Here is a 26,869-nt window from a genome sequence, read left to right on the forward strand (position 1 = left end):
TAAAGATGCTGAATTTCCTTGGGATACCGTGTGGGTTACAAAAAGCAAAGAATGTATACATGTAAGAAGTCTGAACACTGTAAAAATGTATTTGGACAACAGTGCGCTGAGTCTTGGAGCGTAATTTTTAACTAAATGGTGCGTTGACTTCTGACACCTCAAAGTGGCATTACGGAGTATGAATTTGTCTTACCAGCACTTGTAAAGAACAGACTCCCTTTTGTGCTAAGACATCATAGCCTCACCTCACCTGCAGGAAGTTTCAGTTCAGTGCTACTCAAACAGCATGAAGGAAGCCAAGCTTTCTCCTTTTCTGGGAGGAAAGCTTGCGTAAAGCAGTAGCGATTATACTCTTTATTTTACAGTGTTCATTTGTGAATGCCACCTTTACATAAGTACAATACTTAGGCAGTGCTCTAGCAGTACAATATCAGGGTAATGGAAATCTCATTGGACCAGCCAAGTTTCCTGGTTTTGAGCCAGACATCTGGGTTTGGTTTTTTATTGCATTCTTTAGTAGCATTAGGAAACCTAATAATGCAGCCTCTCCAGGGTATTGTGTTAAGAACCACATTCCCAACCAATTACAAAACTGTTCTACATCAGTAATGAGCCCTTACTTTGGGAAGGGATGGCGGGAAGACAAAAACACAACTTTCAATGAAAGCTGCTAAACCTTTTGACTTGAATAGATGTGTGCCTGTTAATTGGGATCGCCATCTGAAATGTTCCCTTCAGTGCTGGTGCTGTGTCCCGAGCTCTAGCAGTGGGGTAGGGAGGTGGTAGAAAGGGAAAAATGATCAAGAAGCTGTTTTTTTTAATTATTTTTTTTTCTGTTAATGGGTTTGGCAACGGTATTAAGGCATGATAAAGCATTTTTGAGACCAGAAAGGTACTCTGAGTTGTTTTCTCAACTGTGTGAGTCTCGTCATAGCAAAACTATCACGCGTATTTGGGAAGGCTTGCTTTCCCTTCCTTCAGCACCATCCTAATTAGCAGTGACGTGATCGGAGGTGGAGGAGCTGCTTTGGCAGTGCTCTTTGTTCCTTAGCACCTCCGGCCCCCGTAAGTCTCGGCAGCCAGCAGTCAGGGTAATGGCCAACCGCAGTATGGAAAGGCTGTGAAAAGAAATACGGGATTACGCACGCACTTGGCAGGAGCTTCTACTCCATTGCTAGCAGAAAGAGAGCTGTAAAACCATGATGCTGAGAACGTGCAGACCTGAAGCAGGGGGTCTGATGCTGCTGAAGCACGGGCATGAAATGAAGAACCAGGGGGGAGAAGCTCTGGGGCAGTCGGCGGGTGGTCGAGCAGGGGCTCAGGGGCCCTACACCCTCCCCAGCGTGCAAGGCTTCTATCACTGGCCTTGCACTTCTGCTTTGCACAGATGATATTACTTTTTAATTTCCTGGCTTTTGAACATCTTCACACTATGGCTAATGAGCTGCCTGGAAAATGAGGGAGGGCTCGGTAGCTTGCAGAGTGGCAGTGGCTGGAGCAGCCCTGGGTTGTCGCCGGGTGCTGGTGCTGGGCACTGCCGTGCCGGCTGGTGACAGTCCCCTGCAGCCCGTGGCAAAGGTCCTGCGTGGCTCATCAGTGTGCAGGAAGCTGGCAGTTCTCTGCATTGTCAGAAAGCGCTGGGATGTGGCTATTGGATGCATCCTATTCAAAGATCATCCCAAGCAGAAATGCACAGGTTATGTAATTGTGCGCCCAACGTACCGATGGTGTGCTTAGAAAGTGTCCTACAACGTAGATTTTATAAATAAACCACCCCCCGTTGTGTATTTGTGTTCAAGACCCGCATTTGTTTCTGGGGTGTCTGAGAGCTTGCCTTTCCCACTTGTTTTCCTCGGGCAGGCAGGTGCCCAGCGGGAGCCTGGTCGCAGTGAGATGGGTTTGGCACCTTCGGCTGCTGCCCGTTCTGCTCGGGGGGGTGCCTGTGTCTGCTGCAGCCTGCCTACCAGCATAAACCTCGTTGGTGTCTGTTTAGAAAACAAACCAAAAGCGCTCTGAGCCAGCAGGAAAAGCTCGTCCTACAGGGAACGAGAACAGCAAGGCAAGCACGGTGTATGCTGTGGCTCAGTCTGAAATACACCAGCGGTGCCGTTGCTCTAGTGGTGCGTAGCTCTGTAGGCCATTGAAAACCTTGTATTAATGAATGCACGCTCAATTGGCATTGAAAAATGATATTTTCCTTCCAGTCTGTGTGCTCAGCAACGCATTGTGTGCCCGTGCTGTGCTCAGTGTGTGTGGGTGGTGGCAGTGGGGTGGGGAGCAAGCTGGCTGCGGGCATGCCCTGGTGTCCCTGGAGGTGCTCGGTGGGGTGGTGCTGGTGGGCTCACTGTCCTTGCCCCCTGCTTGGGTGCACCAAGTGGCTCCTGGCAGTTGGCAGAGGGCAAGTGACAGGTTTAATTCATTATATTGCGTTTCAGGTTGGAAAGAAGAGTGTGGCAGCTAAATTTATTTCCTTTCTAATTCCCCACTCCCATTTGATCACACTATTGTTTCTTTGGGCATGTTAGAAGAGAATTTGACTTAACTCATTATCTCTTGTCCCCCACGCACCCTCCATATAATCGGCTTGTTGTACGTTCTCAAATCCTTGAGCTTTATGCAGCAAGGTTTGTTAATGAGCAGAATGTGTTTTTTTTTTTTAATTTTTTTTAAAGGAAATTATAAGAAACAGCATACCCAGAAAATCTTATGATTCACGATCGTTTGTTGTGTTCTCATAATGCAACCTAAACTTAAAAGCCATTCATCAAACTGTAAAGGCTGCTCGTGGCTGTCTTTGGATAGCATGCAAAGGATAATTCATCCCAAACCGGAGAAAAGCACATGTTCGTTGATCCATTTCCAGGCGTGCTGCATAGATTTCCTTATTCAGGGTTGTGACAGGAAGACGAGCTGCTACCGAATTAAATATATGCAGTAGAAAAACGAAATTTTCCTGGTTGAAGTAACCTAGCTCATTTTCGGTGTTAAGCATATGGTGTCTGTGTCAAAGTGTTTTTCTACAAAACCTGAGTGTTTTATCTCATCAACCAAGCTTAATAAATTCCATTCACAGAATCTTTATTCCATGGTAATGAATTTCAAGCAGCAACCGAATGAAGCTAGCTGTTGAGATGAGTTGTACTCGCACATTGCACTTGTTGCAGAAAGGATGTTGTTGCTCAGATGTGGGCGCGTTATTAACGTAACTTGGTAGGTGGAACCCTTGTGAGCACCTTTCAGAGGTTAAAGTGATTTATGGTACCTGCAGAGTGGAACTGGTGTATCTCTTCCAGCTAACAGGTAGTCTACATTACTGATATTATTTTTAAGCCAGTTTTTATCTACTGTAAATTTTGTCTAGGTTATTCTCAATCTGTGTTCGCACCACTGACAGTTTAAAACCAGAAAAAAGAAAAAAGAAAAAAAAAAAACAAAAAACAAAAAACTTTTGTATGGAAGCTACCCAAGTGGCATTTCAGCAAAAGCCATTTTAAAGTTTATAAACTGCTTTTAAAAGCCAGATTGATCCAGACTGTAATTTCAGTGACTTACTAGAAAAATACCTACGATGAATTGCACTTAATGTTTGTAGCTCCAAAATATGATGCATCGTACAGTTCATTGACAGCAGTGGTATTGAAAGGTCAGGCTTTCTGGTTTCTGTTTGTTTAAAAAAGGTGGTTTTGATAGACCTTATTACGAATTAGTGTTTTATATATATATAATGTTTTTAAGTGCACATGATCTGTTTGTATCGATTAATGTTTTGGCTGAGATATAAAAGTAGGGTCAATCAGTTTGAGGCCGGGTGATATCTAGCAACTTTAAGTTACCTGTAAGCTATTCAGCTTTGAAAAATGGGAATTCCCAAAAATGGGAATTGCTGCTGCACGTTATGTTGGAAACCCAAGGGGACTGTATGATGCTACCAGTACAGAATATTGTTACTTTTGGGAGGCGAGGGGTGGGAGAGAAGAACTTCTGTTGTTCTTGGATGCAGATGCTACTCCTGAATCAGTCAAGAGTTGAAAACTTCAAATGTCATGATTGTGCTGCAGGATTGTTTGTTACAGAATGTTTCCTTTAAAAAAGAGCCTTGTTTTTAAATATTCTGCCCTTTGATGTGCTGAATACAAGAGGTCAGTCTTCCAGCTCCTTAAAAGCTGGCAAAAATAAGCAAACCTCTTTGAGCTGTTGGGGTTTGAGGAAAGAATTGTGAAGAATGTATATAATTTAAAATGTTGTTCTTTCAAGAAATGCTAAGCAAATGTCTAGTAGATTTTCGGCTGCTGTTAGCAACATCTGTAAAAGGTCTGGTGTCTCTTGTGGCATGTCGCTGGGAAGATTTGAGTGCATTCAGAATTGGTAATGGGAGCACAAGGACGAACCTCGGGAGGATGTGATTTTGAAACGCAATTATTTTAATTACAAATGAAAAAGAGGGGAAGCCATTTATATGCCACATATCCGTATGCTCCTTTCTGGAGAACTGAGTGCTCGGAATTCTCCGACACCTCTGTGAGGTCCTCACAACAGCAGCGTTCAATTAAAGCTCTGTACCCCACAGCCCAAAGCAGCCTGCCCTTGGGGCTCAAGAAAGCCATGGGGGCTGCTCACCGTCGGGCAGTCCTGGCACAAGAGGGTGGCTTCCTTCTGTCCCAGCTTGCTAGAAAGATGCCTTCCTCTGAGGGAAAGAAGAGTAGTGAGGAGAGAGCAAGGCAGCCAGGTGATCCTAGGTTGAAAAGGCTTTCAAACATGAGTGACCGAGGACAAATCGCCCCACCTGCACACGCCAGCTGAGCATCCTTTCCTCTTCTGACGTGAGACTCATCGAGAGAGCTTTCAGCGGGCTGATCTGCTGCATCAGACGGTTTTAGATGGCTCTGAGCACGTATTTATGTCTTGTCACATTGAGAAACTTTGTCACTGACTGTTGTGATCATCTAATCCTGGCTAAAAGAGTAAACTCTGTGATGAAGCCAGGCGCTGCAAGCAGCTGCAGGTTTTTTGACGTTGCTTTGTAATCCTGGCCACATTGGTGCTGTGCGTGTAGAAAGAGAAGCTTTATTTAATTCTAATAATGGTAGAGATAATGTTGGCTTTGTGATAGTCTCAGGCACTGCTGTTCTGTAATATCCACTTTGGTACATGATGTGAATGACTAGCAAGGTATCAAACCTCTAAAATTTTTTTTTCTTGCTTTTCAGTGCTTGAATGGATTGCATTGGTTTATTGGAATAGCACTGACTTTGTGCTCACAGTAATTAATTCCCTTTTCCGGGCTAGGGGGAAAGTTGGTTATAATTTCCTGCGTTCTTTTATCATAAGGCCAAAGGAGAAACTCAGAATAGTGAGCAGATAGGAGCACCGCATACATGCATTTTAAATTCCGTTTCAAGCAGTTAAGAAGATAGATTTTTAGTGGAGTGGTCTCTCTCTCTCTATTAGCACACAATTTTAAAACAAGGTGACCCAGAGGATTGGTGCTAGGGTATGGTTTCCATTCCAGAGATCTCTGCCTTGACTTCTACCTCGTTGTAGCTGTAAGACACTCTCCATGCGCATACAACACACACAGTGTTTTGTTTGTTTTTTTGTTTAAGGGCAATTTAGGGGACTGGATGATGGGATTTTGCCTGGTAGGAGTTCCCATGCTGCCAAGTAGATGGAGGCAGGTTGGAGAGCGGGGGCACACCTGTACCCTCTGAGGCCCTTCCAAAAGCCGGTTGTTGAGATCAGAGACGTGGCGAGCATGGGTCTGTGAAGGAAACACCCCCACGATGTTCCCAACCTAGGCTGCATTCAGTTTGCTTCGGCTCCACTTTATTCAGAACCCCGTGCCCGTATGTCCTGCCTGGCCCCGTGTCCTCCTCTCCGTGCCACACGCGCTGGTGCTTTCCAAGGGGCCCGGGGTGGCCGTCTGTTGCCTTGCCAACGCTCCGCAGCACTTTGGGTGTGAAGCAGGCTTTTAAGCAAAGCAACCCTGTTTCCGCAGCAGCAGTGTAATGCCGAGCAGATTAGGGCGATGAGGAAAGGGGGAGAGAAGGTAGAGAATGGCAGTGATTTAAAAACACTCATTTACAGGCTGCGGAAGCAGGGAATTAATACGTATTTCCAGAAACATTGAATATTCACTCCTTGCTACCTCTGAATTTGTGCAACAGTGTAATTATTTAATGATGGGTAATGGTAAAATGCATCCATTTCAAATCTGTTTTTTTTTTTTTTTTTTTAAATGCCTTGTCTGTCTAAAGCTGCAAAGTCAGAGAGCTTGACATAGCTTACAGTCAGCTCGGTGCCTGCTGTCCTGATACCTGCTGGTGTTTGCCATTGGTGTGTCAAGGAGCACCAGCAAATTAAAAATGGCTTTTAATGGGCTTAGTTTGTATGTTTTAAAAGCTTCTCAGAGGAAAAGGGAAAAAAATAAAAAAAAAGAATAATAAAAAAAAGAATTTTAAAAGTTCTTTAAAGATTTTAAATGGCTTGGCAGGGCCAGGGAGGCTTTACTGTCTCAGGGAGCAGGAGGAGGTGGTAACATGCGTATGGTTTTGTTCCACACTTGTTTTTTTTTGTGAGCAGGACTGCACCATTAGATTCTAGGGCAATGACAGCACTGTCACCAGTGTAAAAGCCTTGGCTGTGGTTTTTGGGTTTATATTGTGTTCAGTATTGGCAGCTAGAGATATGTAGCTTGAAAGACTCAAACAGCAGAAGGTGCTAGAACAAAGCAGGGTGGTAATGAACAAAAGCAAAACACACAGGCTTCTGCTGGCGCTTGCTGAACGCCTGTGAAGTCCAGTAAAGAACTCCTGTGTCTTTTCATAGTGGTTTATGGGAACAGTGGTAGACGTGGCAGGTGTTTAAGCTGGCAGAAATATTATCAATGGAGTTGTCACGTTGGACCGTTGTCAGGATTTTGTATTAAATCGCTAAGATAAAAAATTGGGCAAAGCAAAACAATAAAAACACAGAGAAACAAGCATGAGCTGGATGCGACAACATTTAGGTCTCTGTTGTTGTTTTGCTTCTGTACCGAGTGGTTAAATAAAGACACTGCAATTAATCATGGGGCACCAGAGCACCTTTCCTTGGCAGATGATGCAGACGGGGCAGACTGGGAGTGCCTGGCTTTCTGTCCGGCTGCTCGGTGTCAGCCGTGGCACAGCAGGGCTCGGGCTGTGGGCAGCATCCCCAGCACCAGAGCTCTTCTCTTCTTTGGCTCAGCTTTGTCCCTGCCCCTCCGTCAGCAGTTCCTCCTGGAGTCAGCTCTCTAGTTCTGGTGAGCGATGGTTAAACATCACCCGTCCCAGCATACGCAGAAACGTAGCAGAAAATTAACATTTCAGTCAAAAAGATGAAAATATGAAATGTGAAGGCTTTTTTTGCTGCAGTTTTGCCTCCGAGCATGCTGCTTCAAAGACAGCAGTGAATTGAAGTCACTAGCTGTAGCTGTCTCGTTCTTTCTTGAGGCAGTGTTTTGATAAATGTTGATGAGTTTAACTGTAAAACTAAATGACATTTATAGCACGATGTATGCTTTACCCATTGCTTAATTATATCTAATGGTGTTGCATGTAAAAGGCATTTACCATTTTACTTTTGTTTAAAATGACAATCTAAACCTCAAGGCCTGTGTTTTTTATACAAAGACGAAGACTTAATTAAAAACTAAATACAATCTATTTTTTAAAAGGCGACTGCAGTTTTAAGAAATAGGAGATAAAATTTACAAAGTGCTTGATAAAAGTACTTGTGAATTCAGAGCCGTGGAGTTCCTGTTCTTTGAACAGGTTCTGGAAAACTGGATGAGTGCAAAAACTTCTCCTTACCTCTCCTGCTGCTCCGTGATGGTGCTAAGCAATCAAAAATGTTCTCTTTCTCATTATTTCTCTATTTCTTTTATGGCTTCATTGCTGTAACTCCAGAGGCAGTAAAGGAGATGGTGCTAACACAGTTTATAAAATCATGGTTTTATTTTTGTGTGCAGTGTACGCTTTCTTTTCCTTTCCTTTCAACTTTGCCTTTCTCAAGTTAGCCAGCAAGCATACACAGCTTCCCTATTGAAAATAAGGTCTGCAGAATGAGCATGTATCAAGTGGGCTGCATCTTTAAAAATAAACACTGGATCAGAGCTTTGTGCTTCCACTCAGCTAGCAAAGCAATGACAGCAGGTAGTAATGTGTTCAGGAGCACCTGCCCTTTCTGGTTTTGTCATGGTTTTAATGAAAGCGAATCCTATAGATGTAAAGGGGAAAAAATGCGTGCATGTGTATTGTATTTTCATATATACAAGTTTTTTTTTGTTGTTTTTTTTTTTTTCCACCCCAACTGGAGAGAACCACTGGGTGAGGGCTGACGGGGGCACCTGCAGATTCTGTAGCAAGTAGATTAATGTCTAAAGGCACTAGTATTGTTCTTTTACCAACATTTATAAATCTGACAGGTGGCAGATTGAGGGCTGATTCCACATTTTTTCTTCCTCTCCTGTAAAATAATAAATATGGTAAAATAGCTCTCAGAACTGCCTTTATCACAGGGATGAATCAGGACAGTTGGTGTAGCAAGAGACTTAAAACTTACAAATATGTTGCCCTTTAGGCTAGCATTCATCATTGTGTCTGATCTGGAATCTAGACTAAAGGCTTTTGTTATTATATACCTTTTTATCCTTCCTTGGAAGTTGGAATTGGAAGGAGTTCTCCCTTTGATTGTAATACTGCTGCTGCGACTATTTTTCTCCCTGATTTTGGGTTGGGGGGGTAGGGGTGCATAACCCTAGCTGATAGCGTCTGTCATTCTTTCTGTCTGACAAAAGATCTTGTCTTTAATCTCTCCCATTAGGGGAAGACTAAAAAAAGAAAAGAAAAGAAAAAAAAAACTAAGTACAATACCCCTTCCCCATCAAACTGTGTGCGTATAGATGATGCACAGATATTTAAGTGACCTGTCTGGCCCTTGTAGCTGGATTTCACAGGCGTTGCAAAGCAGCAGAATAACTTCAGCAAAGAGATCAGCGGAAAGTTTCTCAGTTCCTTTATGAGTGTATGCAGTTATTAAGCAGAGGCAAAACAAATTAATGCTGCTTGTTTGTATTGTTTTTAAGGTGCGCTGAAGCTGAGGATCAGCCCTTAATTCCCCTCTGTAAATGTAGGTTTTGCAGCACAAATGCAAAATCTGTAAGGGTCTGAAGCACTGCTGGAGGATTTGTGAAGTGTGGTAAAACACAGGGTTATAAAAACGACTAATTAGAAGTGTAAACCTTGCTCTGCCCTTGAACTGTTTGGCGAGCTTGCCGGCTCTGATGTTGTATCCTAAAATTCACAAAGGCGGCATTGTGAATCTTGCTGCAGTTTGACTTGCTGCCCACTTGGCTGCGGTGAGCTGCTGGCAGAGAGCTGCTCTGGGTAGGAAGCAGCAGGATCTGCCGGTCAGATTAGCTGTTGTATCACATACAGTTGATAACACTCTTCGTTAGCTCCATCAGATTAAGCTCCTGGTAATCCTTGGGTAGCACGTCGGAGAGTAGTTTAGGTTTGCAGAATTATGCCGTGTATTTGAGGAGACAGAACATTATAAAATTATATTTTGCTTTTTGCACTAATGCTGTTTCCATCTCATGGTTTTTATTGAACCTAGTTATATTTGTCATTTCACGAAAGCCCCCAGCTACTGAAATCAATAGCTTTCATTAGAAACCCAGCTTGTATTGTAAAAGACAGTAGCGGCAGTTTTGGTCTTATCATAGGAAAGAAAGACCTGGAAAATATAAATTGAGTGAATCCTAGAGGCTGACAAAGCAGGAGACATGTTGTATCTTAATCTTCAGTGTTACCGTTGCTGAATGCTTGAGGTTGATAACACCGAGCTAGTTAGGGTGGGATTGAACGTCCTTGTACTGCGTAAGAATTGGCGATAACGTGCTGTCGTGCTTTCTCCAAGGGTGTATCAGCACAAGCTTTCACAAGAACCTCCTCTGGGTCTGTAAGTAATGAGGTGTACCAGAGGCAGAAGCTCTCGGAAGGTGAATTTGGCACGTCCATGGGGGTGAAGGTGGTGGAGTTAGTGGTGTGTGCCGGGAGGTGAAGGCCACCAGGAGGGGAACCGGTGGTCACTGCTGCTCACGTCTGGGGGGTTCGGGAGGGCATGGGCAGCTTAAATGTTTGTCCGTCCAAGGTATGGACAGTGCCCGTGCCCTGCTTATGGAATTTCAAAATGTTTACATCTACAAAGAAGTAGAGAGTGTGCTGTGAAGCAGGAGGTGCAGCACCGGGTGCTGAGGCGCTGCCTTCGTGGGAAAGCCGCTCCCCTAGGAAAGCGCATCCTTCGTGCTTGTACCTGGAGGTGTAGCTTGGGATTACAAACTCTACAATTGCTCAAGCAGGCAAATATTCTTGCTTTCTAACTTCACGTAGATGAACACTTCGGAGAAAAGTTCTGGGGCTGTTTAATTCAAGTCTTACAGAAGAACTCCCGTGTGTGACACACCACGTAAAGTGCGGTAATCTCAAGCTGCCTGCGTGTTGCTTTAGTCAAAGGATGGGAATTGGTCAGAATACCCAAAGAAAAATATTGTATTCCAATTTATTATCTGCTTTTATCCCATTGTGCTTTAGGATATTTTCTACAGGTTTGCACATTTGTTATTAATTTTGTCACTGCTTGCCTATTGCGGTGGCAGAACTAAAGATTTTAGAAGAGCTTTAACTACCACGCACAGGTAGTTCAGGGAGATCCTTTTTTATGAGAGAGATCAAGCTGTTGATCAAAATTCATCTCAGATACTTCACGGAAATAAAGATTTCTTGGGTTTAAAAAGAGATTATTAAGCTTCACATTGTGACAGATGCTACTGACAGTAAAATATTATAGATGTTAAAAAAAAATCCCCAAGAAATGGGTTATAGGTATGGATATAAGAATTATCGGCTCATTATAATAAAATGTTACCCATCATCTGACTTAAAACAGTTTTCCTCATTATTGGAAAATCCCATCTTTGAGTACTCTGTGTTAGCTTTTCTTTTTTTTTAGGGGGGGTGTGGGTGTTGTGCCTACAGCAGGTAATGTAGTGTCTAATAAGTGAGTGCCTACAGAAATGGGCTTTAATAGTAACAACAGAACACGTGAAAATCACCAAGACAATCTCAGAAGGGGTGGATGCAGAATAACTGAAGGTTAGAAAGTGCTTCCTGCACTTGGCTCTGTGCGGAGGACGTGATGGCAAAGGAAAATCGTGGCATGCCATAGCTGCTGCCCAGCGGTGGTAGCTGGTGGACAGTCGGGACGCTGGTAGTGGGGAGCGTAGCTTCAATGGCCATAAGAAAAGGTGGAGGAGATAAGAGTACAACCAATCCGAAATCTGAAATGTGGGGCTGCTGCCAACCCTTACGTTACAAAAATTGAGGTGGTGATGCAGGTGACGCACCTGCAGATGCACAATTCCTCTCCTTCCATGGTTAGGATTTCAACAAAGTCTGCCCCAGCTTTAGACCCCTGTGATGGAATTGGAAATGAATGTAAGGCAGCATGAGCTGTTAAATAATGTTGTTCTAATAATGTAAATGTACTGAATGCACTCATTGTCCGTGAAAACTGAATATTTTATCAATGCTTCCTCTTCTTACCTGCAGCAACCTGCTGTACATCAGGCTTCAGTGCCTAATAGAACGAGTCACGGCAGGTACAGGAAATTCAATGTGTATTTTAAACTCCAGATTAATCAAGGTCTCCTTTCTTAGATCTAGGCTGTGTGTGTCCTTGATATTGATGTAGCTGGGAGATAAAAAAAGCAGATAAGAAATTCTGTATTAGAACAACATTAATAATAAATGAATGTTGATCCTAATTGAGTATTATTTAAACATACTGAATGGAGGCAGCAGTCTGCTGGGACCATCTTATGTTGTCAGACTATTTCTCCCTTGCTGGCTGTTGCTTCTGAGCATCTCTCTTTAGCAAGAAGACTGAATTGTTGAATTTTAGGTGGTGTCCTTGACAGATGATGACTTGCAGTGGTGATGGCTGAGCTGGAGGAGGAATGCATGCACAAAACTTGTGAAAGATACACCCGTTGCATTTCTTCTGAGGCTGTGCAGAGCTTTGCCCTTTGCTGCATTTTTGCTTTCACTCCCATGCTCTTCACTTCTCCCTTTTCATCTCTACCTGACAGCCCCATTTAGAGGCCAGCAGGCATCTCTCAGGGGTGAGTAGCTGCTGCTTTTCAGGCAGCAGATGACTTCCTCATCCTGCCTCACCAGTACCTATGCTTTCTCAAATTTTTCCACAATACATGTCTTTGAGACATGCGATGAATGATAGGAGTATGAATCAAGCATCTCCTGTCACCTGAAGTCCTCGCTGTTTCTAAATTGCTTTGTCGATGATTGAAAGCATCTTGGAGCTGGGACTCGTACACACAGTACTGAATGACCCACATAGTTGTTTGGAATCGTGGTTGTTTCACAAAGCTTCTCCCTCTTCGGTAGAAACAAAAACATTACCTACTGTCCTTTTCCCTGCTCAGTAATTGAATGATTTTTAATTGACTGGTTGTCTTCCTGTACAATGCAGAGCAATTTGGCTCTTGTGCTGCACAACCCGATCACACTCGGTGCTGTTCCTGCGCTGCAGTGCAAAGCTCAGTGCTGTGGCGTGTCAGCCCCTTAACCCAAACCACAGCTACTCACAATGTCTACAGCTGTAAGACTGGATCATACATTTTTCCATCACTTTTTAAGATGGAAATTGTCAAGGCTTTGTGAGAGTACCTCCTTCCTCATAACGCCCAGCTACAAGAAGTGCTAACCTGAAATAGGCGCAGTGGAAGTTAATTCCATGCGGTGTCTTGGTTTGCTTTCTGGTTTGAGCTCCTTGCTCTGTTCCCATTCTGTGTCTGCAGTGGTTTATTTTCCTCCCCTGGAAGGAAGCTTCACTTTTTTGATCTTTCATGGTATTTTTCTAAGTATTTTTATGACCCTAACCAGAATGAAGTTGCTCCATCACAAGGAAATTGCAGCAGCACCCTGTAAAATAAGGAGGGATGAAAGAAACTGAGGCTGTATTTTATATATTGTACTTTTTAAACATTTATTGATGATCGTAGTCATAAAAAACACCTAGAAACCAGGTTGATGATGTGCTGGGCACTACAGCCTAGAATAAAAAGGACTGGTACTCACCTATTTCGTCTTGGGAGATCGTACTGCAATGAACCTCTGACGCTACGAGTGCAAAGCAGTCTGTTAATAAATGACCTTTTATTGTCTTGCAATCTACTGTGTGCTTCCAGGGTAAAAGCAAGACTTCAGCTTGTCCCAGTTTCTGGAAAACTGTTCTGGTGCATTAGTTAAACTTGTTTGAGCATCCCTACATATAAATACATATAAATAAAAGGCTGCAATAGCAACACCTTTTATTTACGAGCTGTCAGATGAGCTAAGAAATTAGTTCTAATACAGGAAAAGCATAGCCAGCAGCCTTCCAACTTAGCCATGGCAGCAAAGCATATAAATTGTGCCTGTAGACACCAGGTCCATTGTGGTGAGTGTGGCTTGTAGGGATCTCTATCCAAATGGTCAAAACGCCTTACCTTGAAATATGGTCATATTCTAAAAGGCTGTTTCTGGCAATTGCTGTAAATCCTGTTCTCTCACAAGACTTGATTTGGTTAGAAATGTGGAATAAAAGTCAGATTTGCAGAACAACAGGCTTTGTTGCAAAAGACCGTACTAATCCTGTGAGCCATGACGAATTCTTCTCTGCTGTGTTCCCGTGAGCCTTGTTTGCTGTGCCCCGCCGAGGTCAGTGACAGATAAGATCTGTATCGATTCTGAGCATCCTCTGACGGTAACCTTTGAAGGGACAGGGAATGTATGGCCGTGGAATTTTATCTATCAATATCTGAGTAATAGAAAGACAAGCATGACATCTAATCCCAACACAGGTGACAGATCATAAATCTGAACTGATATGGTTACTGGTAATGGGAGGCCTGCGAGAGGGAGGGCTGAAGGGGCGTTGATGAGCATGGTGAGATCAGGAAATGCTTCAGGCTGAGAGATCTTTGGGCCAAAAGCACATAGGTTTTTGTCATAGGAGAAGGGTTTGGATTCACAAGTGCAATATGTAAGATCAAAATGCTTCAGATGAGATGTGGACTATTGGTTGTTCAGTCAAGTCGTACAATATGAAAGTCAGATGCTCGCTGCACACGTCGACTTGTAAGCAGGACTTTTTTAAGTTGACTTTTTAGGCTGGACTGGCTTTGAGAAGCGCCCAGCCCCGCAGTGCCGTGCCGAGCCTCCTGCAGCGCTCCCTCTTCAGCTGGAGACGGGGCGCTCCCAGCTCCCGGCAGCCTCCGGGGTAAATAACAGGGAGAATTTTAATAATTCAGATGGAGCACGGGTTTAGTAAAGTAACTGCTTTTCTACAGACTAACAATACTTAGCTGGCTGTGTTGCTTTAGCTGTATTTCAAATCAGTTTTCTATCTTCATACCCTTTTGGTTAGACACCAGCGGAAAGAATTCCCCAATGCAATTTCATCACACAGAAATTCACAAATGTTTAAAGTAAATAAAACCCTTGGTGTCAGTGCGGAGCTGTTGTCATCTTTTATTCTTACTATTTAAGCATGAAAAGCAATAAAGGTGGCTATAGCATTTTTTCTTCTGCAGAAATTTAATAGCTGTGCACAACTTACTCAAATTTGCAGTATATTTTTCTGAAGTGTATAATTCATAACATAAACATGCTCCCAATAATAAGCAATTTTTAGCACAATCTTGCATATTCTCTCAGAAAACAGGCGAGTAATTCAGTAGAGAAATGTTAGCTGCAGCTTAGTGAGAGGTGGGCAAAGGAGTTCTCTGCCTCACTGGGTGAATCAGTGATGAAAGGTGCTGAAAGCATTCACACGTGTGTACACTTGTTAAAATATGTATTGAGAAGAGAGGGAAAATAGGTTCCTGCAATTACAGAGGTTGAGTAAAACATATGACAAGAAAATTAAATCGCTTCCACTGAGGATGCTGAATGGTCGAAGTGTTTTCATCCCTGCAGAAAATGTTGGGGAAACCTGCTGAAATTCGGTGTAAATAACAGAACAGAAGACTTGGGGTAGCTAGGCCAAATTACGGGGTTGCTGGTAGTAATCCATTTGGATTTACTGGTCATCCAAAAATAACGTGTGCAAGTTCTTCAGCTTAGATTTGGTGATGAAGTCTGTCAGAGAAGGTTGTCAAACAACCTTTAGATAACCAAGCCTGGAGAGCAAAATGCTGAGGAGGGTGATGAAGAGAGCATCTTCCAGTGCTGCTGCTCCCTGGGGACAATCTTGGACTTTCTGGTAATTCAGTATGAAGCTTTCATCTCTTGGCTCCATCTTTCTCAGCTGCTTCTTCTGAGAAATGATGAACCTTAACAAAGAATTGTTCTCTGTTTTGAAAATAGAGGCTTTGCACTTAATACCAAATACTTCCTTAATTGACAATCTGCTTCATTAGTGATAAGCAGTAGCTGTTTTCTTACAGATCTGTGACACTGGAATAGTTTCCATGAATGTTAAGCGCCCCTGCCCCTTTTTTCTACTGCAGAGGAAAAAAGCTTTTAGCTTACGCTCTTCCAGAGTGCATGCATCAGGTGATACCAAAAGCTGTAGCAACAGAATTGACATGGAAATCAGCACCCTTCATCAAAGTAACCCTTTTAAGGCTAGCTTTTGTGGTAAAGGAGGAGTAATATGCACAAAATTTGAAAGTAAATATTAATGCAGGGTGAGCATTACTATATAAATTTGCTGTAGTCTCAACTTCAGACCCGGGAGGGGAGATACTTCGTCCCATCCCCTCTATCTCGTTTGAGCTTCGTCTGCTCAGTTTGCTTCTGAGCCTGCAGTGGGGTGCCTCGCTGTGAAGTAGCTGTCACTCTTGATACTCAGAGATTTTACACAGGGTAAAACTTCACATTACATTATTGAAGATGACAGACTTGCAAAGCAAAACAAACTTGAATATGAGATTTTCTAGAATTCTGTTTGTTTACCACCAGTGCTTTTTTTGAAGAGCTTCTTCCCAGTGGAGGTGGAGTTGCATTTTGGTCGTACTAAGACAGTTGCTAGTCATGGAGAAGATTTTGAAGAGAGAGTAAAAGCTACTTGACCGCAGTAAAATCTCAAAGATACTTGACTGAAGGTCACAAAACTGGTAATTAGATCTTATTAGAAGATAAAGTTGCTATTTCAAAATGTTAGCTGTAAATCCTGGTCGAAAACAATCTTCTTCTGAGATTGAGGATAAAATTAAAAGAATAATTGTTCAGAAACACCCACATGATGCTTTAGGCTCTGTTGCCTTGCGAGGGTTTCCATTATTGAGTATTTTTGCTTGGGCTGGACTTAGAAGAGAGTCTCTGGGGTAGAAAGATGTCAGAGCAACTGGCAGACAGCTGAAGGGAGTCAACCCTTGCCATGGGCTGGTGGGGCTGAGTCACAGAAACCCAATTTTATGCTCAGAAATTACCCTTTCACGTTGTAGTCCAAAAGCACTTGGCTTCTTCAACGGAAGTATGAGTAGTTTTCCCAACGCAGTGTTACTCAGCATGATTGCTGTGATCTGTTTACAGCTGTCTCAGGACATATTCCTTGCTCAGAGCTCCCCCCGGGATACATGTGCTGGGTCTGGGGGGTCTCCGCTCCCAGCTCCCCCCTTCCCGTTCCCTGGGTGATGCAAAGGGTGCTGGCACGTGCTGCAAGGTGGTGTCGGATGCGTGCCAGCACTTACCCAGCATGTCAGTCCTGAGCTGCTAACGTGGAAGGCTTTCGGCATCACTCTTTGGCAGGCAAAATGGACTGGGAGATGCGGAGAGACTAATAATGCAGTGAAATTGTGCTCACCCAGACTGGCAGGACTAACAGATGCCCTTGAAGGTTCAGTCGGTGTCTGGAGCTGGAGCTGAGCTGCTCGTGGAGGCAGGATTGCACAGCTTAGTGCCAAGCAGCTCCGTTAAGTAGCAAAGACTGAACTAGGGCCTGTTGCTGGAGCACATCTTAGCAGGGTCACACTGAAATGCTTTTGAGGGATCAGAAGATCAACCCTTGTTATTGTTTTATGGTGGTTAAGGAGCACAAGTGGGGTAAGGGTCTGTTGGTAGCACTTCACATTAACGCTACAGCATCTGCAAGCTCTGGTGAAAGCACCACATGCCCTTAAGGCTCCCAGCCTTACCCCGTTGGTGTGATTTGCTTAGTCAGTAGTTTGCATTTATGGGTATAAAAAGCAGCGTGCTGCCTTTCCTCCTTCCCTACCATGCTTCTCAAGTTGTTCACAGTAAGCTTTTTTTATACGGGTGGAAGACAACGTATCTATTTCTGTGTATTTGAATACGTGTTGAGGATTAAAGACTGCTTATTCACAGAATCACAGAATCACAGAATTTTCTAGGTTGGAAGAGACCTCAAGGTCATCGAGTCCAACCTCCAACCTAACGCTAACAGCCCTCCACTAAACCATATCCCTAAGCTCTACATCTAAGCGTCTTTTGAAGACTTCCAGGGATGGTGACTCCACCACTTCCCTGGGCAGCCTGTTCCAATGCCTCACAACCCTTTCTGTAAAGAAGTTCTTCCTAACATCTAACCTAAAACTCCCCTGGCTCAACTTAAGCCCATTCCCCCTCGTCCTGTCACCAGGCACGTGGGAGAACAGGCCAACCCCCACCTCGCTACAGCCTCCTTTAAGGTATCTGTAAAGAGCAATAAGGTCACCCCTGAGCCTCCTCTTCTCCAGGCTGAACAAGCCCAGCTCCCTCAGCCGCTCCTCGTAGGACTTGTTCTCCAGGCCCCTCACCAGCTTCGTCGCCCTTCTCTGCACCCGCTCAAGCACCTCGATGTCCTTCTTGTAGCGAGGGGCCCAAAACTGAACACAGTACTCGAGGTGCGGCCTCACCAGAGCTGAGTACAGGGGGACGATCACCTCCCTAGCCCTGCTGGTCACGCTGTTCCTGATACAAGCCAGGATGCCGTTGGCCTTCTTGGCCACCTGAGCACACTGCTGGCTCATATTCAGCCGACTGTCCACCATCACTCCCAGGTCCTTCTCTGCCTGGCAGCTTTCCAACCATTCCTCTCCCAGCCTGTAGCTCTGCTTGGGGTTATTGCGCCCCAGGTGCAGGACCCGGCACTTGGCCTTGTTAAACTTCATGCAGTTGACCTCAGCCCATCGGTCCAGCCTATCCAGATCCTCCTGCAGAGCTTTCCTACCCTCAAGCAGATCGACACACGCACCTAACTTGGTGTCATCTGCAAACTTACTGAGGGTGCACTCAATGCCCTCGTCCAGATCATCGATGAAGATATTAAAGAGGACCGGCCCCAGCACCGAGCCCTGGGGGACGCCACTAGTGACTGGCCTCCAACTGGACTTGGCTCCATTCACCACGACTCTTTGGGCCCGGCTTATTATTATTATTATTATTATTATTATTGCATGGCTTTTAAGCATTATTATCCAAAGCCAGACCCAGCCCTTTCCATCACTAGTGCAGGCTGCAGCAGCTTTCCTACACGATGGAAGCCATGTCACACGCTTGCATGTGTAGGTATATTTTGTAGACAGCCTGATCTAAAATTGTTATCATTCTTTTGTGCATGAAAAGATGTCATGAAATTAACTCCGTAGAAAGCAATTGCCTTTTCTTGCCAACACAATTAGCGTGGATTGTCCATTCTTCTCAAAAGATCAAGTGTGACGATGGTTGCTTTTTAAAACAGTTTGTTGAGGCTTCAGGACCAGATGCACTGAGCTCCAGCAACTTGCTTTCAGCACGCTGCTGTCAATTCTCTTCTCTCTCCTTAAAGCAAATTTGCTGAGAACTTAAATGGTTATTTGTTCTCCTTCTTCCTGCTCTATAAGGTTGCTATATCTGATCACTACAAAATGTCTGTTCAATTACTGTAGTCTTGCTGAAAATACAGTTTGTGATACTTAACTTAAAGCAGTACTGTCTTCATGATGGGTGGAAAGAGCACAGAAACTGCTCAGGGAAAAGCAGTAACAAGGAGACAAAGCTTTTGGAGTAGGTATGTTGCTAGGTGTTCATAAAACTTGTCTAATGTTTGTCTCACCCTTTGTTGGTTATTTAACCACTGTATTCTTCCTAGATAACTGAAATTTATATATATATATATTTTTACATTAAAATTACATTAATTCTGTGGATTGATCATCATTTCATTCTTCATCAAAGACATGAACAAATAGTTTTTGTGGGTTTTTTTGTTTTTTTTTTTAAGCATTATTATCCAAAGTTATACCCAGCCAAATTCAAAACTCAAAGTCTTTTTTTCCCCTTTGGCTCAATTTATTAAGAAATTTTTGTTTATGTGTCAGTTTACATACTTTGTGTTTCATGAAAATTACTCTTTCTTGGAAAGCATTTGTGTCTGCATTCTGTATACTGAATCAGCAGTGCAGTTGGTCATGATGAAGTACCCATGGCTAGTGTTTTGTTAGGAATTGAAGAATCGTGTTCACAGGCACGTATTTTTAATCTTTCCCTCTTTTCTCCCTGATGCTTCGCTCTATCCTGATGTGCTACAATTGGAAAAAAGAATTAATTTTCAACGTGACCACTGCATATGAGCCGAGGTCCCTGTGCTGTGTCTACCTTAGAGGAACTTGTTTTAAACACGATTTACTGGTCAATATCTCTTACTTTGCAGTCTTAGAAACAAATATTGTAGTGATCTAAGGCAGAAGTACAAGTGCAAAAATTAATTGTATACCATCTAGCCAAAGCTTCTCCCTAAGTATGGTATCTCTCTAATTTATTCTCCCCTTCAGTAAGTGTAAAATAAGTCAGTTTTTTACGTTGCACAGAGAGATTTCAATAGATGACACCAAAGAACTGCTTTGGGTAATAAAAGAGACATGCATAGCATTTTTTTTCTTCCCCATACATTGCAGATAACTCTTCTAGTTGTTATACTTGATCATTAATGTTATATGTATGTGTTGCATGTGTATGTCAGTTCACACTGAAGCCCACCCCTGGAAGCTGACTTAATACATGCTCCTCTCTTTTTTCCTCTCTCAATAATGGTGTTTTATACTTCAGATCAAGAATGTGCTTGCATGTTACGTTAAGTGCAAGTTTCTGGAGGCAGTGATGAAAAGCTTAGTCCAGGAAACTCCAGGTTTGGAGTTCTCAACACGGACGTGTCTGATACAAAACCAGTGCATGGGGGCTTTCATATTTATATATGAATAGTCAAATTTAATTAGATGAAAATAAAGCGAGAATAATTCTGTTGTTTTTTTCCATTTGCCCTGCTCATGCTCTGCCCCCCAGGAGTACTGCTAATTGGCAGATGTTTTCAGAGTTCTTTATCAATAGCAACTTTCCCTTTTTTCCCTCTCATCTACTGTGATTCTGTGCAGGATCCATAGCAGGATCCATAGTATTCAGCTTCTTCCTCCCTCTCCCCACCCAGATCTTTTCCCTGTTACAGTGATGTTGTGGTACTTTAAATGTATGTATTTCAATGAAAGTTAATACTCAGAACACTTGTGTGGTGCCAGTAAATATTAGGGAATAACTTCCTGAAATGTTGAAATTAAAATGGGTCTAGAGAGTTCTCACTTCACGTTGCATTTTTTTTTATTTCATTTGAAGTTTGTAATTGATGCTGTTCTCAGGAATAGCTTCCTCGTCGTGGTAACTGGGAGCAGATGTGAATGCAGATAACCATAAGTGTTAACTTGTACTGTCTGGTGCTGTTAGTTAAGCAAACAAATTTAGGTCAGCAGAGCAAGAGAATCTTTGCGAACAGCAGCCAGATAGGATGCCCTTTGGTTCAGAATAAACACACAAAAATCCATGAAGGCTGGCTGTTTCAGAACAAGAAGCTTTGTCCTCATGTGCACTGTGCCTATCATTAACCCCAAAGCCTGAGGGAGAATAAATACTTCCTGGAGACAGATCCTGACGCCAGCCTGGACCTAGATGCTGGACTTCTAAAGCAATCAGTCAGCAGGCTTAATGTAGCAGCATTCCAGCATGAAAAGCTTCAGTGGTTTGAACTTCAAATAATTTATTTCTAAATTACTTCTACTGTAATTCTTATTAATTCAAATAGGCTTCCAAGCTGATGTAAAACTCAGTAAATGCAAGGAACAGTTTAATGAATTGAAAATAGGATTGAGTCTTTTAAAGTAAATGTAAAAAAAAAAAAAAAATATGCTTGCAATAATTGCTTAGATGGAAATCGAATCTTAATAGCTTTGTTAATGATTTGTAGTGAATATTGCATTTATGAGAACATATCAAGCTGATCCTTGTGCAAGAACCTTGTTTTGAATGGGTTTGATAAAATTACTCCGTAGAAGCAGTTAGTGATGTTTAATATTTTTGCCTTTACTGCTGTTGAACTATTTGAACGTAGAGGTCCTCAGGTTTACACTGGCATCTGGCTGCTGGAGAGGCGCTGGTTCTTCTGCCCAAAAATGCAAACCCTATTTTGAGTTTTACCAAAACCTTGCATTTTTCCATCATAGCCAGCTTAGGAGTCGGACTGTCTCCTGCCCTGGCCCTGCACAAACATGCTGTGAAGCAGCAGAAGGCTTTGCCATGTGATCTGGTCACCCTGCTCCAGCTCCACTCGGTTAGGTGCTCGCACACCTTCTCTTAATTTGACAAATTGATAGTCAAGGTTTCAAAATTTCTCCCATTTTATTTCATTTCTTATGCCATCAACAAGTAAAGCTTACTTGCACTTGCCTCCTTGTCCATAATGTTTGTATGCTTTGAAAGCAGACAAGATCTTGCTGCTCTGCCTTTCCACCGCAGTCTTCCAGCTTTAACCTGATAAAGAATATGTGGAGAAACTGAAATGCAAAACGCTTTTTCAAATTATGATCCTCTGCAATCTTTAAAATGTGAAACAAATTTCTCAGTGTGCATCTGATCTAATGATTCAATTCATTAGAGAGAGAGTTTTGAGGTGATGACCTATAAATGATTACAAGACTCCCACGGCATAATTGCATCGAGCTCTTTTTTCCTGCCTCTGGACATTAATAGCACCCACTGATTAGACATTAAGTAAAAACCAGCTCACAAAAGTATATCTGTTAAAGTCAAAGGATAAATGCCTTTTTCAGCAAATTGTTCTTTCAAGGTAATTTAACAATATTTGTCTTTTTAAGAGAGGAAGCAAATTCTACTATCTCCGTGCATGTGGCATGAACCTTACACTCCTGGGGCTGCTACAAGTATTAAAGCCTGGAGGGGTGTGTGAAGTCCAGTGAGATTTTTCCCCCGTCTTCTACTTTTTATTATTCAAAATATAATGGAGAGAATGTACTGAGTTAAAGTGACTTTGCAATAAAAAAACAAGCTCTGTAATGGGGCCATACAGTAGGCATTTTGCAGCTATGGACCTCTCTTCCAGTTGTTCCTCTTCAATTCACTGATGTCCAGTACAGCTTGGGGGGCAGAATACTTTCTTGAATTCCCTGGTATTGTAATTCTGTGTGTTTATCATGTAGGTGATTGCATCTGTTCAATGAAAATAATACCAGCCCCAGCAAAACAAACAAACAAACAAATGGCTGTAGAATATGTTTGCTGCTGAACACATACTGCACAAACCCTGACCTCCTGGGGCTGTCACAGGGGCTGGCATAGGTTCCTATTTCGGGTGTAGGAGCCTACTGAAGTTTGATCTTTTTGTTGGTACTCAGTTATATGATTCCAAATGAACCTTGCTGATGTCATTTTTCATTTTCATATTTCATCTTCCCTTTCTTCTTAAGGTGATGGTCAGAATTTGGTTACAGAAGATGTGACGGTAGTGGAGGGAGATGTTGCCACCATCAGCTGTAGAGTCAAAAACAGCGATGACTCAGTGATTCAGCTCCTGAATCCCAACAGACAAACGATTTATTTCAGAGATTTCAGACGTAAGTTTCATCTTTTAATATTTGGTAACAACTTTTGCTGTACCCTGCTTGCACTTGGGATAAAGCATTTGCTGAGATCTCTTCTTTTAATTTAATGTTAGACACTTAAAGTTTAGTCAATTCTTTAGAGGGCAGATGAAACAGGCAATCATAATCTTTCTCCTTAATGGAAACCTTGATGGTCCCCTTTAAAAGTCAGACTGTCTTACTTTGCAATAGGAATTGATTGTAGTAATTCAGGGTGAATTGCAATTGAGTGCCAAATATTTAGCTGACACAAACAAATTGAATAGGGCAAAGCAGAGACGGTGCAATGTTCTCAGAGGTAATCTGTTTGGTTTGAAGACAGAAATTTTCAAGACAATCTATGCCTCTTTATAGCCAAAACAAAATCTCCCATCACTGCGATGTCCAGTGAATGAGTCTGGCTTTGTTTCCTGTTGTGACAATACCATGGGAGCCTCATAGCGGCAATGAAATGTTTGAAATTCTTTGCATTAATGTCACAGCAGAGACTAGAGATGCTGGCACATTATAGAAACGCATGGCAGATCACGTTCCCTTCTGAGACATTTTATGATCTACAAGTACGGGAGGGCAGTGGAGGCTGGCTCACTTCACTTGTGCTACCATTTGTGGCCAGTAGTTTAGCTGGGGGAATTTGGAAACCAAGCATTTCAAATCTCTAGAAGAATTTAGGTAGCCACTACTCATCAGGAAACAAATCTTAAATCATCCTTTTCCAGTTTTTGTCTTTCACACTGTCCCTGGTTCACTCACTGCACTCTGAAATGTAAGCATATAGAAACGGATTTGCACAGTAAGCAATTTACCTACGCATCCCTAAGCTGTATGAAGATAAACACCATGTCAAAAGATTTGGTGCTGTGCCCAGTGGATTTGCTTATGTTGATTCTTTGTAATGATTTGAGAACAGAAGTGTTTTATAGATCCAAACTTAAACATAAGAAGCAGGATTATAGCTGCAGTCAGGAGCCCATGGGGTTCTGGTTTAGATGTTACTCACATTTCTATAGACTTTTGACTTTTTGTTGTGAGAGGAACTGCTGCATTTGTCATCACAGTCACTGACGATCCCTTTTGCTCTGCAGCGCTGAAGGACAGCAGGTTTCAGCTGGTGAATTTCTCCAACAGTGAACTCAGAGTGTCATTGACAAACGTCTCTATTTCTGATGAAGGAAGGTACTTCTGCCAGCTCTACACCGATCCCCCGCAGGAAATTTATACCACTATTACAGTGCTTGGTAAGGACCCAATCGATGCTTGTGATGAACTTTGCAAGTGCTCTGTGCATGGGGTCTGGGTTGGATAAGGCAGTAGAACAGGGCAGTGACTGGGGAGTTCTGCCTGCCCAAAAAGAGCCACAGCATTCCAGTGATTTTTGGTAAACTCTAAGTATTGTAATACTAAGTGCTCTCCCACTGGAGACCAGCTCAGCTCTTCAGTAGGTCAGTGCAGTTTTGTACTTGAACTTGCAGGCACGAGAATTTCAAGGGCTGCCTGCAAATACCAAGCCCAGCGGTGTGTTATGGCCATTGTGTATTCTCCCTGTCTTGCAGCACACCCCTGATTGCACACCCAGTCTGTCTTTGTAGGTCATGTTGTACTTAGTGTGATTATTGGGTCTTCCCCATTTTTTCACAGGGTATTTTTAGCTTCAAGGAATAAGCAGAGGTATAAGTGGGAGGTAGTTTCTACTTCTGAGCCTCTGTTTTACTTGCGCAGGTCACTTGGAAATTCTACTGTGTTTCCTGCCATTTATGAAGTGGAGTTTAGCACAAGCTTTGTTTTGCAGACAATTGGCAGGGATTAATTTTTTAACTGTCATATTGCCTGTCTGTAAGAACATCAAAGTGAATCATTATGCTTTTGGGGCAAGTCTGAACCTGCTAGCATCCTGGAATGGATATTGAGTGGCTTTGCAGGACCGCACGTGCTGTTTAAAACAACCTTTCCTCTTGCCATGTGTCCCCTTCTTTTAGGGCTAGAGAAGACGTATTTCTTGCAAGCAAGGGAATTTATGTTGTGATGGTTGCATCTCATTCTGTGGAGAAAGAAAAAAGTCAGCCAGAAAGGAGAAGCTGTAGAAAATGTCTTTCAATAATTATCTGATTTACAGAGGAAAAATAAATTAATGTTAATGCTTCATAACATGGTAGAACAATTCAGTTTATGAATTTTGTGTTGTCAGTAATCTGACTGATCTGGTCATATGCTAAATCTTTTCTTCTAAAACTTGGGGATGATACTATAATGAAGAAAGACAGCACTTTTGCTTGTCCATGGTAATTCCTTAAGGGCAAATATTAGTAACAGCATAGCTCAGTAACCTCCTACCATGTGAAGATGCGTAAGATTTTGTTTGTCTGTTGACTAACTCAGGGAAATCTGAAGTTCAACTAATGGAAAGTGATAGTTTCCTATCAATTGTAGCAAACATTTTTCACATGTAATGGAATGTAAGATCTTCCACTTGACATCCTAAAGTTGCCCCTTTGTTTAAGAATTGCTGTTTGCAGAGTTGAAGTTAATTCTGCCCCTTCCTCCCCCACCTTGCTCATGCTTTGCAAGACTGTGGATATGCAGCTGCAAGACTGCTGTGGTTACGGGTAATAGCAACTTGTGCTATTAGAGCTATTTCTACAGATTATCAGTGGCTTTTAAGATTCTATTAATAGGAGAACCTGCATTACAGAGGATGATATAATGTAAGATCTCGCTTGCTGATTAGTTTAAATCTTTCTTCTTTTATTTAATGAGATTTGGTTCTTAGGTTTTATACATTGTTTAAGTAATGTTTGTAAGCAGTTCTACTACAGCTATTACATTTATCAACAGCTTTTAAGTCCTAGCGTAGTTTCCAGTATCCATATTAGAAGTTCTCTTCCAGCTCTTCTCTGTAATCATGCATACACAAAAATGTTTTGTGGTATTTAATCTCACTGCTAACAATGTGTTTGACATAATAGTATTTACTTTATTCGCCTATAAGCCAGCACTGCATGTCTTTCAAGTGGGAAACATAATGCACTTGGTGGCTTGTTTTTTTTTTAGCATACATTATGCTTCAGAATTCAGGAAAAAGTCTGTTTTCTTGTCTTGTACTTCAGTTCTTTTTTTTTTTTTTTCTTTTTAAGCAAAATTTGCAGCATGACCAATGTGTGCCTGCCTTTCCCTCACGTTCATAATGCAGTGTTTTGTGTCCACCTTTATCACATAGTCAGGCAAAACCTTAGTTCACAGGGCAGGCAATGAAGATAGATGTTTATTATTAGAAGACTAAGGAGGGGATTGTTTATCTTAGCTAACATTTGTAATTAAAGATAGGGTGCTGTGAAGCCAAGGGTAGCATGTCTTTCCTTTCTTCCATATTATTGACTCCCTAATTAGGAGAAAAAATGGGACAGGGCAGGGGAGTAGTTATCTGTGTCAGTACATTGTTGGTCCTCCTAGGAATTCATTTCCCACCCAAGATCTCTAAGTCATTACTTAGGCTCCTATATATTTTAAGTTATATCAAAGAGTAGTTTTGTTGATCTGCTTCTAATGATTCTTGCTTTAGAGAGCAGGGCAAAGTTTTCAGACATCCTTCTATGCAGTCAGTGTTAGAGGAGCTTCACACTTTCTTTTCCTTTAGTAATGTTCCTCCTTCCTCTTCCCCGTGACTTTAATGTCTTCAGTGAGACTATATGTAGATTTATTCACGCTTAATTGGAACATGTGAAAATCTCCAATATGTAGCCTGTTCTGTTCTTTTTAGAGAAAAGCCACAAGTGACTAATTAGTCCATTTGATCATCTGGATGGTATTTATACATATTTGTTCTTCATTAGCTGAAAAACGTGTTAGTCGCATTTGAACTATACAGTTGCTTAATCATATCGATCAGAG

At 42.4% G+C, this 26,869-nt stretch overlaps 1 protein-coding gene across 4 annotated transcripts in view; it reads left to right on the forward strand.

Moving 5' to 3' along the window:
* The window catches only part of CADM1 (cell adhesion molecule 1), a 177,630-nt gene that overhangs the window by 96,577 nt on the left and 54,184 nt on the right, over window positions 1-26,869 (forward strand). For all 4 annotated transcript variants that reach the window (XM_082778060.1, XM_082778057.1, XM_082778058.1 and 1 more), the window contains exons 2-3: window positions 22,811-22,957; window positions 24,070-24,222. In XM_082778060.1, coding sequence (XP_082634186.1) covers window positions 22,811-22,957; window positions 24,070-24,222 — 300 coding nt within the window. The remainder of the gene's footprint in view (window positions 1-22,810; window positions 22,958-24,069; window positions 24,223-26,869) is intronic.

Source organism: Aythya marila (genome assembly GCF_965140915.1).
Source record: "Aythya marila genome assembly, chromosome: 23".
Taxonomy (NCBI): Eukaryota; Metazoa; Chordata; class Aves; order Anseriformes; family Anatidae; genus Aythya; species Aythya marila.